General features: G+C 44.8%; 1 protein-coding gene across 1 annotated transcript; it reads left to right on the forward strand.

Moving 5' to 3' along the window:
- Positions 1–11,527: 11,527 nt before the first annotated feature.
- LOC136134645 (putative protein ZNF815) lies at positions 11,528–14,666 on the forward strand. The gene is given in 4 exon segments (XM_065892310.1): positions 11,528–11,807; positions 12,094–12,189; positions 14,310–14,587; positions 14,589–14,666. Coding segments are annotated over 4 exon segments (732 nt in total).
- The last annotated feature ends 5,147 nt before the right edge of the window (positions 14,667–19,813 follow it).

The following is a 19,813-nucleotide window of genomic DNA, read 5'->3' on the forward strand; positions in this document are numbered from 1 at the left end:
TCGGGCCGTGGGGTCTTGGGGATGCTGCCCCTCCCTGCGAGGTTGGAGGCTCTAAAAGTCTGAGCCCAGGACCTATGTCTGCCCCTCTCCCATGGGGATAGTGTGTGTTTGTTTGTTTCTTTTTCCTGCCACATGCGGTGGGTCTTACCAGTGCTCTGGGAGCAACAGGGTTTCGCTAACCTTCCCCCAGCAACACAGGGCTTTTGTTCCTCAGGAGAGAAATTTCGGGAAGAATGGGGCTTCCCGCGTTTCCAGCAATGGCAGCCACTCCCCTCCTGTAGGCCTTCACTACCCAGGGAGTCTCCACGTGGTCTCCAGCTCCGCCCTGTCTGTGTTCTTCCTCTTATCTGTATAACAAAACAAATCACCACACATTTAGTGGTTTAAAGCAGCTCACAGCTCGGAGGCCAGACGTCGCAGTGGGATGGCCACGCTCTCTGCTCGGGTCTCCAAGGCCAAAATCAAGGCACTGGACGGGGCGGCCTCTTCTCCGGGGCTCCGGGGGAGAGTACGCTCCAGGAGTTCGGGGTCAGGGGAAGTGAGTTTCTGGCGGTTTAGGTCGGAGGCCCCTGTGTCCCTGCCCGCTGTCGGCTGAGGGCCTGTCTCAGCATCTTCTCACACTCACATCTGTCTTCAAAGCCAGAGACGATGCACCGGCTCCTTCTTGGGCTTTCGTTCTTCCAGACTCCCCCTCTGACCCCCATCCGTTTCCAACTCAGAGGTAAAGTGCCCTGCCGATATTTTGACCCAAGTCTCACTATGTCGTCTATTTATTTGCAGGTTTTCTTACTGTCTTTGCAAAGGCTTAGAATCGGACTGTAGCCAGGGCGGCTCTGTCCTGTCTGCATATTCAAGCGTCTTTCTACCCGCTTCTACCTGCAGAGTCTCGGAGGCCGGAGCTGAGCCTCCAGCTGACGGTAAGTCCTCAGCAAGAGAGCAGAGCTGTGTCGATCAGAATAGGTCCCGGTCCTCAAATCCCAGGCGTCCCAGTGTAGAAAAATTCTCGTAGGGAAGGTGACCCGGGGAGCAGCCATCTCCTTGCCAAGGGGGATCCCTCTCTCATCCCGCTCCGTAGCTTAGGGCTGAAGTTGGAGGCTCACAATCTGGGGCAGCCCCCCGAAAAGCGCCCCTACAACAGCCCGGGACCCGCTTTGCAGGCAGAATTGGGGTGATGTCATTGCCTTAGGGGATCATCTAGGACTTGATTTAGGGGAAGGTTTGGTAGGAGGAGAGGGGGGTCTCTTGCTTTAGGGCGTGAGAAGCATGAACTAGCAGGAAGGGACCCCCATGGCTCTGAGGGTGAACCCCCCAACCACCAATTTCTCTCCACTCATTCACGTTTACTCTCATTCTCTGCTGTCCATCCAGCTAGATGTGTAGCTCCTCCCATCCCACTGTCACCTCCGCACCTGACTTCTAGTGACCTCTAACCCCACCCGCCCTTCCAGTTGAGTCAAGGCCCAGACGTTGCTTTCTTAACCTAAGAGTATTTCGTTTTTCCTTCTCCTGTTAAAGACGAAAGAAAATGGGCGTGAGAGAGGTGTTCAGAGCCACCCAGCTTACTAGAGGCCGAGCCAGCACTAGCCCCCAGGGCTCCTGTCCGGAGGAGGCTGGGCGGGGCCCTCATCGCTAAGCCCCGCCCCTCCCCACCCTCCACCCCTTCAGACCTTCTCACGGATTTCCTCTCCTCCAGGGGCAGGACTCTGATAGGAGGTCATGGAGAGAGAACCCAGTAAGATGATATATGTATATTTTTATGCCATACTTAAGTATTAAACAATGAGCACGTTTACTGTTGAAAAAATCAGAAAATGTGAAAAACAAATCCTACCGCGTGAAGGTAACCATTGCTAACATTTTGCGTGTTTTCTATAGAATTTTTTTCTTTACATGTTTATGAAAACCCATTCCATGACGATGAAGCAGGAAATGGAGTAGAGGGTCACAGACCACTGTTTTTGATCCACGCTGTTGGGCCCGCCTTCCTGTATTAGCTTCCTGGGGCCGCCATCACAAGTACCACAGACTGAGTGGCTTACACAACAGAAATTGAGTCTCACACAGTTCAGGAGGCTGGAAGTCTGAGATCAGGGTGTGGGCAGGGTTGGTTCCTCTGAGGCCATGAGGGAGGAGGACCTGCTCCAGGCCTCTCCGCGAGCTTCTGGAGCTCTGCTGGCAATCCGTGGTTTCTGCTGCATCACCCTGACCTCTGTCTTTCTCTTCGCATGGACTTCTCGCTGTGTCTCTGTGTCTAAATTTCCCCTTTTCATAAGGACGCAGCCATATTGCGTTAAGATCCACCCCAGTGACCTCATTTTCACTCGATCGTCTGCAAAGACCCTCTTACTAAGTAAGGTCATGTTCTGAGGTCCTGGGGGCTAAAACTTCGACAGAGCTTTTGGGGGAACACAATTCAACCCATTGTACTTCCCCTCCAGGATGCTATCTCAGGGAACCCCGTAGCTGTTGGGTCACTTCAGGTTATAATAGAATAGGCCCCCCTCCGTTGCCAACTGTCTGTGAACATCTTACTCTCATGCCCAGTCTCCAGCTTCTCCCTCCCCTGTGTGGAGCCAGAGGTCTGGGGCCTCACCATGGGAAGGGAATGTGATCTGTTCTGTCTCTGCTCCTTGATTCTTCCTTCTCACTGGATTCCCTCCTTTCTCCTCCAGGGTCAGGGTATGAGGAGGGGAGAGTAGAGGAAAAAATAGCTCAAATTTTCCCCTGCTTGGTGTTATTTGTAGCTCTCACCTGCCTAGTGCTGGCTGCCCTCAACTCTGCAGGAGGCCACGTGATGGCCCTTTGTCGGGGTGCCCAGCCTGGGACACCAGCAGTGGCTCTCTGCAGACCTCCATGCTCTTGGCTCAGTGGTCCTGCCCCTCAGGACCTGCTCTCTTCACCCTGCCAGCAGCCGGCTCCATCAGCACCCCTGCAGTAGGGCTTTAAGCCCACTTAGCCATCCACTTGGCTCCCCCGGGAACCCTCCCATCCTTGATCCAGCAAACGTGCAGCTGGCTTCCGCTCCTGCGCCCTCCCCTCCCCTGGCTGCCGTGGGGAGCCTCTGACTTCTGAATTCTTCAGCTGGAAAGCTGGCTCCTGTTTCTGGGTTCCTGCATGCCCTAAACATTCAAAGGAGCCCCCCTGTGGGGAGTTTCTGCAGCTGGACATACGCCAGCCTGGGGGTGTAGTTCTCCCTTTTTCCAGGCTCCCTCCAGCACCCATGAACAGTTTTCTTGGAGCACACCCCCTCTTGGCTTGCAAGGGGAGCAATCCCCAACTAGGATGGGAGGCAAGCCCCGCGGTACACTTGCTCAATAGACAGCTCTCCTTCGATAATTTCCCTCCCCCAAAGGAAGGAATCTGTTAGGGTGTGTCTGGACGCTCCTCCTTAGAACTTGGGGTGTTTGGGATTTAGCTGAAATTTCCAGGCACGTGGGAAAAAATCCCATCCATTCTCCTGTTACGCATCTGTGAATCATATGCTACGTATCCTGCTTTTTTCACTTGCTGGTGTTGTTGGAAGATCATTCCATGTCAAATATTTATAATATTTTAAGTTGATTCATAGCTTGGCATGCTTTAATTGTATCATAATTTATTAACCAATCTCTTATTTTTAAGCACTTAGGTAGCCTCCAATTTTTTTTAAAAAAGACACCCTCAGAATTCTTTATGGAGTTTCTATAATTCTAGAGTTTTAGTGTCTCTGCAGAATTCTTGGATCAAACTCCAGTGTGTCTCTATCCTGAGTAGGAACTTACCTAGGACCAACCTCGTGTCTATTCAGGAGAGATAGGTGTGGGGTCCAGTTGATGCTTCCAGCCACAGTAAATTTGCTCCTGAACCTTCGTGTTCCGGTTCCCTGGGAAAATGAGGAAAGGAGGAGGGCTCAGGAGAAGTCATCAGATCTTGTCCCATATTTGGTAAGTGGCAGAGCCAGACCGGGACCACTTCCTGGGCAGAGATGAGCACAGTTCAGCCCAGAACAGGTCTTAATAATAAAATTTACTGTCGAGAAACTACATCTACGAGAGGAGAAGCAAACAAAACTTAGCAGGATCCACGGATAGCACTGATCGCCCCAGGTTAATAGACCTCCAGTTGCCTTAGCTAAGTGCCATTGAATGGACTCCACCTTCTAGAACCCATTTTTATATTTTCCTGTGAATTTCCTCAACACCAGGGGCAGGAACGGTGATAGAAGCTTTGGGTTAGAAGATTAGTAGGCCACAGATATTTTTAAAACGATAATTTTAAAGGCATGATCATATATGAAATGCCCATTTGTCATAGAAGAGCTTAGAAGATTCATCTAAGTACAAAGAAAAAAATGTAAAATTGGGCATCATCCAAGTATGCAAAGCTAACTACTACTTGCATTTTGTCTTACATCATTTCAGAGACTGTTCTGTGTGAGTGTGAGTGTGTGTGTGTGTGTGTGTGTGTGAGATCAAATAGTTTTCAACCACCTTTTTCAGTTGCCAGTATACGATCGATAAATTGTCTTCTATGGTTTTATTTTTATTAGCTACATGACGTTTATTTCTCTTTGGTTGTGGTATATTCATTTAACTCGTCCTCTATAGTTGGATATTTAGTTATTTCTGTTTTCTCAGAGTTTTACCAGATTGTAATAAATATCTTGGCTGCTAAATCTTTGCCCGAACTCATGACTGTTTCTTCAGAATAAATTTCTATTAATTACATTTCTGGGTAGTGGCAGGGGAGGGTAGTAAATTACACATTTATTACTGCGACTCAGGGACGTGTATTCATTAAGTAGAAAAATAATTCAGGTTCAAGCCTCAAAGTTGGGTCCCCATCACATTCCAAGGTGAGGGCTTTGCTCTGATAAACGGGGTTCTTGGGAGGAGCCCCCATGCCACCCCGTGCCTGGGGTGTTAGAGCAGTTGATTCTGAGGCTGGAGGCAAGCTTGGCCTCTCATGTCCTCTTCTCCCCCCACCCCAACCTCTGCCTCCACAGGTGTCTGCTTTTCCCAGACCAGCAAGGAAGGACCATGTGCCAGGTGAGTGTGGCATTTCTTTCAACTGCGCTTCTTGTTTTACCATGGATTTCAGGATGCTTGTAAGAATTAATCCAGTCAAACACAATGCAAACAGAAATCAGGATCCGTGAACATAGGAAGAGAGCGGACGATCAAGGCCATGGGAAAGGCAGGGTGGGGGCAGTACAGAGGCTGCTGCGGTTTATTAGCTGCGCTCTGAATTTATGCCTGACATGCCCGGCACTTTAAAAAGACAGATTCCATCCCATATATGACTTGTGTTGTCTGGGACAAGCCTATCACCTTCCCAGGGGGAATAAAGCTTTTTAGGATATTGAGACATTTATGTGATGGGTCTTCATACGTGAGATATAGCAGGCAGGTTCCTCAATGATAGCAACGTTCAGATAAACACAACAGCAGATCTCCTGTGACTTTTTTTTTTCCAGTATAAAGAATGGATGTTGTGCCAGTGCAGAAATCTGTGATTACAGTTGTTGGAGGAATCCAGACACTCAGGTCTGCATAAAGAGCTGTGTTATGGTTCACACTGACCTAGATAAAACACTGCGTGATCTAGAGGGACGAGTGAGTGGCATGTGCTTCAAACTGCTGTTCATAATCATTTTTGACACAGATGGAGCTTAAACAGCTCAAAGCTTCCGTCTTCGGCAGGGGCAGGAGGGAAGACTGTGCGAGCTCGCCTGCCTCCTTCTCTCTCCGTGACTTAGACCTCACCCATTGCCCTTGACCTCCCTCGCGTCCTTTCTCACTGGTCGTCATTATCTTTCTTCAGACATCACGATGTCGTTGTGTTCTGTCAGCCGGTCATTCTCACATGCCTCTGTTCCTAAAGGGCCTCCCTCTTTACCCCGGGCTCTAGGGTTGCATGAACTTGAAGTGCACTGGTCAGAATCCTGGAAGTAACAAGAGCGCGAAACCCAGCTAGAGCTAGTTGAGGACAAAAACAAAAATCTAGGCAGCACCCCAAACTGGGAAGAGCAGGCGTGCAGCTGGGCCTGGGAGAGTTCCGCCCAGGGACCCAGATCTCACCAGGTGTCTCTGTTGTTCTCTTGTCCCTGTTTCTGTGACTCCTTTTCTCATGCCGACTTCATCCGTATGGCCGGAAATAGGGTGGCCATCGGCTCTCACATCGACAAGCTCTGCCGCAGAATGGGACGAAGTCTCCTTTCATAGGGCCGGTTTGAAAGATCTTTGGGAAAGATTGGGATTGGTCCTGCTTAGTTCGAGGGCTGAGGGGCTGGGTCTGCAGAGGGGCGCTCCCAGGAGCACCATGTGCTTGGGGTGGGGAGGAAGGAGGATGTTAGTCCCAGAGGAAGATGAGACCTGGTGGATAAACGTTGCAGCTGTCCACTCCAGGAAGGCAAGCATTCACAGGGTGTTGGTTTTGAGCTCAGGGACCTGTCTTTTTTGCTGCAGAATGCTCTATCTACAGGCGCTTTTTTTTTTTTTAAATTGAAGTATAGTTGACTTACAGTGTTGTGTTAGTTTCAAGTATAGGGACCTGTCTTGATGGGAGTGTCTGTGCTTAATAAAGCTGGGACTATCTGGATATCTGATACCAGGAACATCTGGGACAGGACCAATCTGAGAGGTTGAAAACCAGGTGGTGACACCACAGCCTCCTCAGAGGAGAGAGCTGACCACAACATGAGGCTGTCAGACCTGTATGTGAAGCTGGAGGTTTCATTTGGTGTCTTCTGGGGGAAACTTTTGTTTTGTAGGAAACCAAGTCTCACTGGGAGCTTCTCCCTGTTATGGCTCTGTGTGATAAAGATGATGCCAATAAAGCTTATAAAACTATCTGTTGAGCACTTATGTGCCGGTCTCTGTGTTTTTCGTATATTGTTTCATGAATAAACCTGTGAGATAGATATTACCATTAACTCCTTCCCTCATTTTACAGGTGAACAAACTGAGGCTAGAGATGTTAAAATCCATTAGGCGATGGAGCTGGGATCTGAATGCAGGCAGACAGACAGACATAGAACTGGGCCCTTAATGATTAAACTGTAGTTTTATCTACCAATAGCAAATTCCCAGCAAAGGAATCCAGTAGTATTGATGTGTTCTAGACATGCATTGTCCATCACGGTAGCCAGTAGCCACAGGTAGATACCGAGCATCCAAAGTGTGGTTAATGTGACTGTGGGTCTGAAATTTTCAATTACATTTCAATTTAAAAACTGAATCAGAGTAAATATTTTTTCAGGAAACACAACTTTGTTTTGATAGGACTACATTTCAGCAAAGTGAAACTGAAAATAGTGTCTGAATTGAGATGTACCTTAAGTGGAAAATACACACCAGGTTTTGAAGATGTGATATGATTAAAAAAGAATGAAAACTATATCAGTGATTTTAAAATTATGATATGTTGAAATTATATTTTGGATAGATTAGGTTAAAGAGGGATTAAAATTCTTTTTTTTTTTAACTGTTTAAAAGTGACTATTAGAAATTTTTATTTTTTTAAACCACTTTGAGGTATGATTGACATTCAATCTGTACATATTTAATGTACACAATTTGATGAGTTTACAGATAAGTGTACACCCATGAAACCGTCACCACGGTTAAGGCCATAAACTTATCCATTGCCTCCAAAAATTCCCCTCCCCCCACCTTTATAACTTTTTTTCTTTTGAGGTAGGAGCATTTAACATAAGATCTATCCTCTTAGCAAAATTTTAGGTATACAATACAGTATTGTTAAACACAGGCATGATGCTGCAGAGTAGATCTCCAGAAGTTTCTCATCTTCCACATCTGAAACTTTGAATCCTTTGACCAACCCTCCAATTTCCCCCTCCTCCCAGCCCCTGGTAGCCACCATGCTACTCTCTAATTCTATGAATTTCACTATTTGGGATTCCTCATAAGAGTGAGATCATTGTGGTATTTGTCCGGCTTATTTCACTTAGCATAATGTCCTTCAGGTCCATTTATGTTGTCACAAATGGTGGGATTTTCTTTCTCATGGCTGAATAATATTTCATTGTGTATATATATATATATATATATATATATATATACACACACACATACACACACACCACATTTTCTTTATCCGTTCACCCACTGATGGACACTTGGGCTGTTTCCATCTCTTGGGTTATTGTGAATAATGCTGCAATGAAATGGGAATATAGACATCTCTTTGATACCCTGCACTAAGATAACGTCATCTGCAAACAGATACCTTTATTTCCTCATTTCTGATGTGGATGCCTTTTATTTCTTTTTCTTGCCTAATTGCTCTGGCTGGACTTCCAGTACTGTGTTGAATAGGAGAGGCAAGAGTGGGCATCCTTGCCCTGTTCCAGAACTTAGAGGGAAAGCTTTCAGCTTTTCACCATTGAGTGTGGTGTTAGCTGTGGGCTTTTCATAAATGGCCTTTATTGTGTTGAGGTAAGTTCCTTCTATACCTAATTTGTTGAGAGTTTTTATCATAAAAGGGTGTTGAATTTTGTCAAATGCTTTTTATGCATCTGTTGAGATGATTATGTGACTTTTATCCTTCATTCTGTTAATGTAGTGAATCACAGTGATTGGTTTTCATATGTTGAACCATCCTTGCATCCCACGGATAAATCCTACTTGGTCATGGTTTATGATTCTTTGAACGTGCTGTTGAATTTGCTGTGTTAGTCTTTTGTTGAGGATTTCTGCATCTGTGTTTATCAGGGATATTGGCCTGAGTTTTCTTGTGGTATCTTTGGTTTTGATATCAGGATGATGCTGGCCTCATAGAATGAGTTTGGAAGGATTCCCTCTTCTGTTTTTTGGAAGAGTTTAAGAAAGATTGGTACAAATTCTTCTTTGAATTTTTGGTAGAATTCACTCATAAAGTTCCTGGGCTTTTCTTTGTTGACAGTTTGACAGTTTTTTGGTTACTTCTTCATTCTCTTTATTTGTTACTGGTCTGCTCAGGCTTTCTATTTCTTCTTGATTCAGTATTAGGTTGTATTTTTTTTAGAAATGTATCCATTTCTCCTAGGTTGTCCAATTTGTTGGTGTATAATTGTTCATCATAGTCCTTATGATCCTTTTTATTTCTGTGGCATGAGTTGTAATGTCTCCTCTTTCATTTCTGATTTTATATATTCCAGTCTTCTCTTTTTTTCCCCTTAGTCTAGCTATGGGTTTCTCAATTTTATCTTTTCAAAAAACCCTGCTAATTTGGGCTTAGTTTGTTCTTTTTCTAAAGGTGCAAAGTTAGGTTGTTTATTTGGTATCTTATTTTTAAAAGTAGGTGTTTATTGCTATAAACTTGCCTCTTAGTGCTGCTTTTGCTACGTCTCCTAAGTTTTGGTTTGTTATGTTTTCATTTTCATTTGTCTTGAGATATTTTCTAATTTCCTTTTTGATTTCTTCTTTGACCCAATGGTGTTTAAGAGTGTGGTTATTTAATTTCCATGTATTAAATTTTTTCCCATTTTCATTACTATTATTGATTTCTAGCTTTGTGAATAATTTCAGTCTTCTTAAATTTGTTAAGATTTGCCTTTATGTCCTAACATATGATCCATCCTGGAGAACGTTCTGTGTGCTCTTGAGAAGAATGAGTATTATGCTGCTGTTGGGTAGAATGTTCTGTATATATCTTTTAGGGCTATTTGGTCTATAGTGTTGTTCAGTTCTGCTCTTTCCTTGTTGGTTTTCTGTCTGGATGAGAATGGAGTATTTAAGTCTGCTACTATTATTGTGTTGCTGTCTATTTCTCTCTTCTGATTTGTCCATGTTGCTTCACATATTTAGGTGCTTTGATGGTCTGTGCATACATAATTGTTACATCTTCCTGTTGAATGGACCCTTTTATAATTATATGACTTTGTCTCTTGTGATAGTTTTTGACTTAAAGTCTATTTTGTCTGATATAAGTATAGCCAGACCTGCTCTCTTTTGATTACCATCTGCATGGAATATCTTTCTCCATCCCTTCACCCAACATGTGCCCTTATATCTAAAGTGAGTCTCCTGTGGACAGAAAATTGTTGGGTCTTGCTTTTTTATCCATTTGGCCACAGTATGTGTTTTAACTTGAGGAGTTTAGTTCACTTATATTTAAAGTAATTATTGATAGGTAAGGACTTACTATTGCCATTTTGCTAACTGTTTTCTGTTTTGTAGTTCTCCTGTTCGTCTCTTCCTCTTTGTTGTGGTTTGAGGATAGTTTTGGTAGTGATATACTTTTTTTCTCTTTATTTTTGTGTACCTACTGTAGATTTTGTTGTGGTTACCATGAGGCTTGCTTTGAATATTTAATAGTGTTAACAGTCTGTTTTAACCTGATAACAACTTAACTTCAATCGCATACAGAAACTCTGCACTTTACTCCCCCCTCCACTTTGTTATGACAGATTTTACTTCCTTTTACATTGTTTCCATTAACAAATCTGAGATAATTACTCTTACACTTTAGCCTTTTAACTTCTAAACAAATATTTAAAATGATTTACACACTAACATTATATATGTATAATACTCAGTATAAATTAAAATTGTAATTTTGGTCCTTAATTCATTCAGAGAGAGAGAAAAGGAGAATGAAAGGGAAGGGGAGCCAAGCCCTGTTCTGTGTACATGGAATCCTTTCTCTGCTTTCCTCTTGTTGCCACCTTAATTTTGACCATATCACATGTTGATGATTATAATTGTACCCGAACTTTATTTTTATTATTATTTTTCTGGCTGCGCCATGTGACTTGCAGGATCTTAGTTCCCCAACCCGTGCCCCCTGCAGTGGAAACACGGAGTCCTAACCACTGGGCTGCCAGAGAATTCCCTATAATTGTACCCGAATTTCATTCATTCTCTCCCTCCCAGTGATTCCCACCTCAGTGATGCCGTGACCTTCCACATCAGTTTGTCTTTGGTAACTCCCCTTCTTAAATACTGTGATGGAGTCCCCATTGCACGTATGAAAAACCCTTTGTTTGTCCTATGATCTGACCTCTCTCTCTCACTCACACACACACACACACACACACACACACACACACACACACACATTCCCCTTATACTCTATACTATCATTCCCTACTGTCATATATTTGCAGTTCCTACCAGATTTTCCTTGCCTTTGCTCAGGCCATGCCTCTTGATAGGAATATCCTTCAAACATCAGAACAATTTATTTTTCATGATTCTGCTGACATGTAACCTCCAATGAGGCTTAACTTGACGTCAGGATGTTGAATTTGACTGCTGTCTTCTTTGTGTCTGTTCTGTACTTAAATGTACTTCCGTCATAGCCTTCAGTGTATTGTTACCACACAGCAGTCTCTTACATTCATCTCGCTCCACCAGACTACAAATGCCCTAGAACAGAAGCAATGTGGCATTGAGCTTTCAACCTCAAGCACCATGCAGAACACCAGTGACGTACCTGGTCTTCCGTAGATGCTTGCTCACTGAATGGATGGATGGATGAATGGATGAGTAGAGATCCAGAAGTGAGATATTTTCTAATGATCTTTCTTTTTCTCTCCCACGAAATGTCGTACAAAGTTAGGGGCATGCTAAGCTTCCTATATAACTTAACATGGGGAAACCTGACCTCCGAAGGTGGTAAGATCCATCTCCTCTACACCTTTGCCATAATACTCCGTGCTGGGCACTCCAGTTTAATCAGGAGTGTGCTGTTCCAGGGGTCGTTATCATTCAGAGACGTGGCTGTGGGCTTCACCCGTAAGGAGTGGCAGCAGCTGGACCCTACGCAGAGGACCCTGTACCGGGATGTGATGCTGGAGAACTACAGCCACCTGGTCTCCGTGGGTGAGGAAGGCTTCCTGTGTCCCCCCTGCCCGCCGCTTATGTCTGAGCTCCTTTCTTTTCTCTGTTACGTAAGACCCCGTTAAGTACTAAAAATGTTTGGCCTTGGGTTTCAACCATCAGTAAGTCTTGTTCTCATCTCACCTGGATTATTTGTGAATGTTCCTCCCAAGTGAAATAGCTACTCTTTGGCTGAGATGTAGATGTCCATTAGGCAGTCTGAGCCTTCTGCTTCCTTGGATGGCCCAGGTGGCTGAGCAGAAATCTTGTAACTGTTTCTTACGAACAGGGTGTCAAGTCACCAAACCAGCTGTGATCTCCAGGTTGGAGCAGGGGCAAGAACCGTGGATGAAGGAGGAAGAGATCCTCACATGGAGCTTTCCAGGTGAGAGAGAACCAGCCTGGAGGGGGACAATGGACGTGAGATTCCAGGAGGTCACAAAGCAGAACCTCATTATTTTTGTTTCACACATCTGTGTTAAAAGCCTTGGATCTTTGCAAGCAGCTATGGACATCTGACTCAAGACCTTGAAACGCCCAAATGATTCCTGCTACCTGCATACATCACACGTCACTGCGTGATTACTCTCCTTTCCCTGGATTTTAGAGAAAGACATATTCTTTTAAAGTTTATCCATTCATTCTATTCCACTGCCCCCTTCTAAGACCTTGCTTTCTCAGGCTTTCTCTAGAATCTTCAGGCTTACGCTTGTCCCCATGGTTATAAAACAGGCTTTCTCACGCTTTCAGGGGTTCATAGATTTGTCCTATTTTAAAATAACTGTGTTATTTTGTGTCACTCATTTTTATTTTAGTTGTCTTTTCTTTCAATGCCTTAAACAGTTATTTTCTACCTTTTATATGACTTTAAATTCATCTTCTTTCAAGACTATGTAACATGTCCCCATTTTGTCTGATACGTTATAACTGAAGCTTTTCCCCCATCTCAGTGTGATCCCACAGGGAGCCGAGCCTTTGTTTTATTCATCTTTATTTCTGCACGACACACATAGTATATATTGACTAACCCCCTCTACTGTCTAGGACAAGGATCCTTTATCAAGCATTTGTTCAGGGCAGTTGTTATTAATCAGGGGGGTACCCCCGACTCACTGGGGGAGCTTTAAAAATGCCCCCTGGCTGTGTCCCAACCCAGAAAATCCTGCTGGGGAAGATCACTAGGCATTGATTTTGTCTCTTAGGAATTCAGCAGTAGGGCTCAGGGAACATAAGTATTTCTAAACACAGGAATTTTCATGGTTCCACTGGGTATTAGTGCCCAAGGTGAAATAGCGGGGTATTTGTGGTTTAAAATGTAAGTAAAGGAAAAGCAAATAAATATCTAAGCATAGGCTGAAGAATTCGACAGTTAAGATTCTCCAAGTAGATTCCACAGTGCTGTGGAAACCAGCTTGCCCAAGGAATGTCAGTATGGGTTTAGTGGAGGGGCTGATCTGCAGGCATATGGGAAGGGGACACGTAGGGTTGGGTTGTCGGCCAGATTTGGTTTTAAGGGAACCAAATGAAGAAAACGGTCATCTGAGCAATCAGAACACAACAGGGAATCTTCCCAGGGCAAGGACGGCTTGCATTCGGTTCTACGGTTCTTGTGTCGATGTACTGGACATCGTAAAGACCACGTAGATCCATGTGAGAATAAATCGCTGCAGAATGAACCTCTGACTCTAGGAGAATTCCTGTAACAGTTAAAGAACTTGATGCTTTGAGAAAATTAATTTGATATACAGAATGGAGGGCAAGTTAAGGTGGGAAGGGCACAGGAAGTGCAGGTGAGAGAAAAGCCTATTTGCAACCTAGGAATAAAGTGAGGGGAACTCACACTTCATTCAGCCCAAGTCCTTTGCTCCTATTTCCTAAACACCCTTCTCCCTAGAGTCCCCTGAAAACTCTGGTCTGTCTTTAGTCTTCGTTCATAATTCCTAAATACCCTTATCTCCTGATGTGGCCTCCTTATTAGGTCTTCCCCTTACCTAGGGATGCTAGAGCTAGTACCGGCCTGTGATGGCCAATGGTGGCAGAATCCTCTGGCTCTGCATTCTGTGATGTCATCCTCAAATTGGTCACATTGGGGAATGCTTTCACCATGCAGATTGGTAATCGACACAGATCGGGTTTTGTTTTTCTCTTGGTGACCTGGTTCATCAGCACATCAATGCCTTGAGTCCACTATCCTCTAGTTTTTCTCTTGCGTGTGTTTTCACCTTCTTCCCAATTTAATGTGCGGACTTGATAATAGCAGAGCTTACATATATTTACCGTCAGGGTTTTATCTGTTATCAGTTCTCTCTCTTTTTTTTCTTTTCAGAAGCCAAGGGAGTAGGAAGTGTTTGTAGTAGGATTAGGATTATGATTATTTAATCTGGGCAATCAGGTTTGAAACCACGAAGTTAATCCTCCTTCCAAACATTTCTGAAATAGTTTAGTTCTGTGACGTGCTCCTGGAAAGATAACACGTTTGTGTCCTTATTTATTTTTTTCCCCTAGAAGTTTTGCAAGTTGATACCCAAGTAGAGAGACAACGGGAACACCAAAACAAACTTTTGAAGCAAGTTGCACTCCTAGACAAGAAAAAATTGACCACAGAAGGGCACAACGCATGTAACACAGTCGAAAAAAACACCTGTCAGAACACAAACGTCGTTTCTTCAGGACAACAGGTGCCTAAGTGCGAGTCGTGTGGAGCAGCCTTGCCGGGTAACGCAGGCGTTACTCCTAACGCGTACCTTGCAAGAAGGAGATTTGAATATGATGCACAGGGGAACTTATTTCTCTATTCTAAGCTGGAAACTCCACGTTCTGGGGCACACCCACGTGAATGTAACCAATGTAGAAATGCTTTAAGCCATGACCAAGCCCTTAATGCTGATCAGAGAACCGACAGTAACGAGAAACCCCACAAATGTACCAAATGTGGGAAAGGCTTCTCCCATAAATCAGAAATCATCACCCATCAGAGAGTCCACAGGGATGAGAAGTCCTCTGGATGCAATGACCAGGGGGATGGCCTGAGGGAGGAGAAGGTTTGCCTCAGCAAAAAACGTCCGGGAAACCACACAGACGAGAAACCCGGCGGAAACGGCAAATGCGGTAAAAAGCTCTCCCCAGAAACAAGCCTCTCCATACCCGAGGCCATTCTGGCTGGAGAGAAGCCTTATAAGTGTTCAGACTGTGAGAAAATCTTCTCCCACAAGTCACGTCTTATCGAACACCACAGATCCCACACGGGAGAGAAACCCTATGGCTGCGAAGAATGTGGGAAATCTTTCTCCCGGAAGTCATGCCTCATTATCCACTACAGAATCCACACAGGAGAGAAGCCCTATGGCTGCAGCCAGTGTGGGAAAGCCTTCTTCCAGAAGTCACACCTCATCCTTCACCAGAGGACTCACACTGGAGAGAAACCCTACGAGTGCAGCGAATGCGGGAAGGCTTTCTCCCAAAACTCCTGCCTCATCATACACAAGAGAACCCATATAGGCAAGAAGCCCTATGAATGCTCTGACTGTGGGAAAACGTTCTCCCAGAAGGCGAACCTCATCAGACACCACAGAATTCACACCAGGGAGGAACTGTACGGATAAAGTGAGAGAGAAGTTTTCATCAGGAATTCCCAACACATCTAGGAATGAAAACCCTGTGGATTTTGTGAACATGGAAAATCCTTCAGCAAGAAGTCCAATGCCACTGTGGGCAGACCTTCCTACCTACTTGGAGAACTAGGAAATGCTTATTCTCTTAAAACTAAGGATAGAAGGGTAATGATGCTCTAGAGGGATCTATTTTTATAGGATAAACTTAAACTTAACTATGAAGTGTATCTGTGTCTACATTAACTGTGGCTATTGAGCTCTAAGTGAATAATTTAAACCATTAATATAACAGATTGAATAAGCTGCAGAACAATCCCAGGGGTGTGTGGGGACTATGTTCCTGGAAATGCTACATAAACAGAATTTTATTTTACTTATTTTTGAACTGCATTTGTAGTTGAACATAATTGTGAACTTGTAGACACAGATACCATAATATGTAGGATGACATCTATCAAGAGTTTCCACGCTGAATGACACCCTTTTGTCTTTAATATACGTTATAACTGGGATTTACTATTCAACCGGAAGTCCATACACCGTACCACATACCATTTGGTTTTTTGTTTGCTGGCAAGTATTACAGAGCCCCCCTGGATCTGGAAACCAGCAATTTCATGACATCCCCTGATCTCTCTCCATCAACTAGTTTATAAGTCATGTTAAATGAGTAAGGTTGGGACTCCCTTTTCTGGCAGTATAGTGGACCACCTAAAGTGAAAAATGTTCCACTGTAAACCACTTGAAATTATGGACAATAACAGGTAACATTCTTTTAAATGCATAATTCAGCTTGCAAGAAAATCAGTGAGGTTTCCAGGTGCCAGTTCCAGAGGGAACTGAAAACTGTGTGAGTTGATGCTGTAAGCTGCCCTGTAGGTTTGTTTACCCAGAAGCTTGGGTGTTAAAAGCTATAGGCAGAAGGCTTGGCACTGAAATACCTCATAAATTGAGAAATTTCAAAAGCCTGTACATATAGGGAAAGGATGGACCAGAGAAAAACCTGCTCATTTGCTCAGGAAGCTTGCCTGTCTTTCCCTGGACTCTGGTAGGGAAAGAATTTACCCTGATGATTCACAAGCTGTGACCTGCACCTCTTACGAGTTAGAATTGTGAATTTGCCCTACTCACGCCCCAGTTGAAAAACTGAACAATTAACGTAGAAATTTGTCCTGGTCTTTGAAGCAACTTTACAGAAGCAAACACAAACTATTCTTGGAGAAAGACACCCTCAACCTGTGTTTCCCAGGTTTCTGACATACAAACCCAAGATGAGGTCATAATCCAGAATAATAAAATGTGAAGAAAGTCAACAGACATTTTAACAGAATGAAAACCTCAAGTCTTTTAAGGTGATAGAAAAATCTGAAATTCTATAAAAACGACTGTCTTGAAAAATGATAAAAAACAAAAAATCAAAACTGCATGAAAGCAAAGACACAAAGAAAGATAACTGGCTTATTTGGAAAAAGAACCACATAGGGTGTCTAGAAATGAAAAATATAGTCACTGAAATTTAAAACTCAACGTTAAAATATTCTACATGTCAAACAGATTATACTCAGCTGAAGAAAATGGGAACAGGAAGGCAGAGCCATAAGCCAATTCACAGAATTCAGTATATAGAGAGGTGGAAAATGTGAAAGAATGGGGGAAGAGACATACAAATGAGAAGAGCAGGCACTTCCCTGGCGTCCAGTGGTTAAGACTCCAAGCTTCCACTGCAGGGGGCACGGGTTCGATCCCTGGTCAGGGAACTAAGGTCCTGCACGCTGCAAAGCACGGCCAAAAATACTAAAAAAAAAACAAAAAGAGAGAGAAGAGCAAACAGGAGCTCCTTAAAGACAAAATGAAAAAAACGGAAGAAAAGTAAATATTCAAAGATGTATTGGCTCAGATTTAACAAAAGATGTGCATTAACATGCATATGTGTGTGGAATACATATGTATATATATATATATATGCATATATAGACATGCAATATATGCCTAGCTGAATAACTAAAAATAAGTTCACATCTAGATGTACTCGATGTATATCCGTCCAGAGTTTAGCTAAGCTGCTCTCTAGTATTGCTGCCTCATCACCCATCGTGTTTGGTCAGATGGCTGCAGGGACCTTAAGCTGACACAAGCCCCTTGTGCAAGGACATGCCCTATAGCAGCCGCTCGGCCACAAGCAGATGTAAGTCCCTGGAGTGACTGCCCCGCAGCCCTTGTGATCAATAGTGGCTCACCTGCCTCCCAGTGCCTGTAAGCTTTACGCACCCTTTAGCCAGGACCCCCGTGAGCTTACCAAAACCCTGCTCTTTGGGTTTGGATTGCCCAATCTGGTCCTAACCTAGAAACCCCAGAGCACTCCCCCGTGGACCCTAATACAGGGATGTGTGCCAAGTCCAGTCCCTGTCTGCACTCCGCCTTGACCCCCCCCCCCGGGGCCCCTCCCGGTGTGCTGTGTGCTTGGTCCAGGCCCTGTGAGTAATAAACTTGCCGATTTCGATTTCTCCGTGGTCTGTTGCTGAACCCGCTCATCGTCCTACACCCTGTGCTCCACTTAAGTGTTAATTTCACGAAGTCTTCACAGTTGGGAACAGGATGGTAGAGTCTTGCAATCAGCTGGTGGAGAAATGCCTTTGTCTGGCAAACGGGCTGTGGCTGTGTCTCCCACAGGTTGCTGCCCCGCGGAGGGTGAACTCCCCCAGTGGGTGTTAGACTTTGGGTGTACTTCCCCACTCTAGGCACAGACCCAGCTGCTGACTGTTAGGAGACTTGGCCCCGGTTTCCAAAAGGTCCTGTCGGGGCAGGTGAGGGCTGAGATGCACCCTGCCATGAGCACTCGGCCACCACCGACTCACCAAAGCACTGGTTCTAGGCTCCGAGGTCCCAGCTCCGGTGATCCTGCTGCCTCTGCGCTGGTGGGGGTGAGCCCGATCCTAGTGAGGGAAGCAGCTGTCTATGAGTCCGGCTGCCCGGGATTCCACTGCAGACCTTTATGGTAACATCCCCAAGGCCAAGTCAGTTGTCCGCGTGGCGGGTAATAGAGAATTAGAAGCTGAAACTTGAAACCGTATGGCATCTTCGAAAGTTGCTGAGTGAGTGAATCTTGAAAGTTCTTATCACAAGAAAATAAAATGTGGCAATTACATGAAGTGATGTTCACTACAGTCACCACGGTGATCATTTCGCAATGTACACAAGTCGCGAATCATTGTGTTGTACTACCTGAAACCAATAGGATGTTATGTGTCAATTATCTCTCAATACATAAATAAACTGAAACTTGAAACTTGCTGCGTCTCAGGACTCAAAATATTTTGAAAGACTTTGTACAGCAGGAGGGAGAGAAAAGGGTCCAGTCAGCCTTTGAAAGTATCTCAACCTGGCCCGGAGCTGCTACTTCCCACCACAGAATTCGGCCGAAGACCCAAAATGCCACGCCGTGCAGGATCCTAGTTCCCCGACCAGGGATCAAACCCGTGCCCCCTGCAGTGGAAGCGTGGAGTCCTAACCACTGCCAGGGAATTCCCTGCATAACCTTTTAAAGGAACCTGGGGATGGAGGGCCACCATCAGCAGACGCAGGCTGGGCCTCTACCCTGACGTACCTCAACGCCAAAGCAGGTGCAGCCACCTGTGCTCAGCAACCTGACAGCTCCCACCAAGGCTCCCCACCAGGCGGTCAAATGCAAAGGTTTCTTTGGTTGTGGTCATCACTCTCAATCATGTACAGTACGGATAACGGGACTGCTGGTGGCCCTCAGGCCTCACCTGGTCTTGGGAGATGCGCTGAAACAAATCAACCACAGCTACCAGGCCTGTTAGACTGCCAGCCCTAAGTGTCTCTTGAGTGAGGACTTCCTCATAGCCGTAGGATTTGGGAAGGAATTGACGGGGGGCTTCCTGTGTGCCTCAGGGTCCCGAGCACTGGCCTCAGGGAGAAGCAGAAGGTAAGAACTAAGACGGCACGGACAGATGGACAGAGACCCCCTTTCATGAGATTGTTTTTTGTCTCCTCCTCCTTTTTTAAATTGAAGTATAGTTGGTTTACAATGTTGTGTTAGCTTCAGGTGGACAGCAAAGTGATTCAGTTATACTTATGAATCTATCCTTTTTCAGATTCTTTTCCCTTATAGGTTATTATAAAATATTGAGTATAGGGACTTCCCTGGTGGTGCAGTGGTTAACAGTCCGCCTGTCAATGCAGGGGACACGGGTTCAAGCCCTGGACAGGGAAGATCCCACGTGCCGCGGAGCAACTAAGCCCGCATACCTAGAGAAAGCCCGTGCGCAGCAACGAAGACCCAACGCAGCCAAAAATAAATTTTAAAAAAATTGAGAATAGTTCCTTGTGCTATACGGTAGGTCCTTGTTCGTTGCCTATTTTATATATAGTAGTGTG

The sequence above is a fragment of the Phocoena phocoena genome, chromosome 15, assembly GCF_963924675.1.
Source record: "Phocoena phocoena chromosome 15, mPhoPho1.1, whole genome shotgun sequence".
Classification (NCBI taxonomy): Eukaryota; Metazoa; Chordata; class Mammalia; order Artiodactyla; family Phocoenidae; genus Phocoena; species Phocoena phocoena.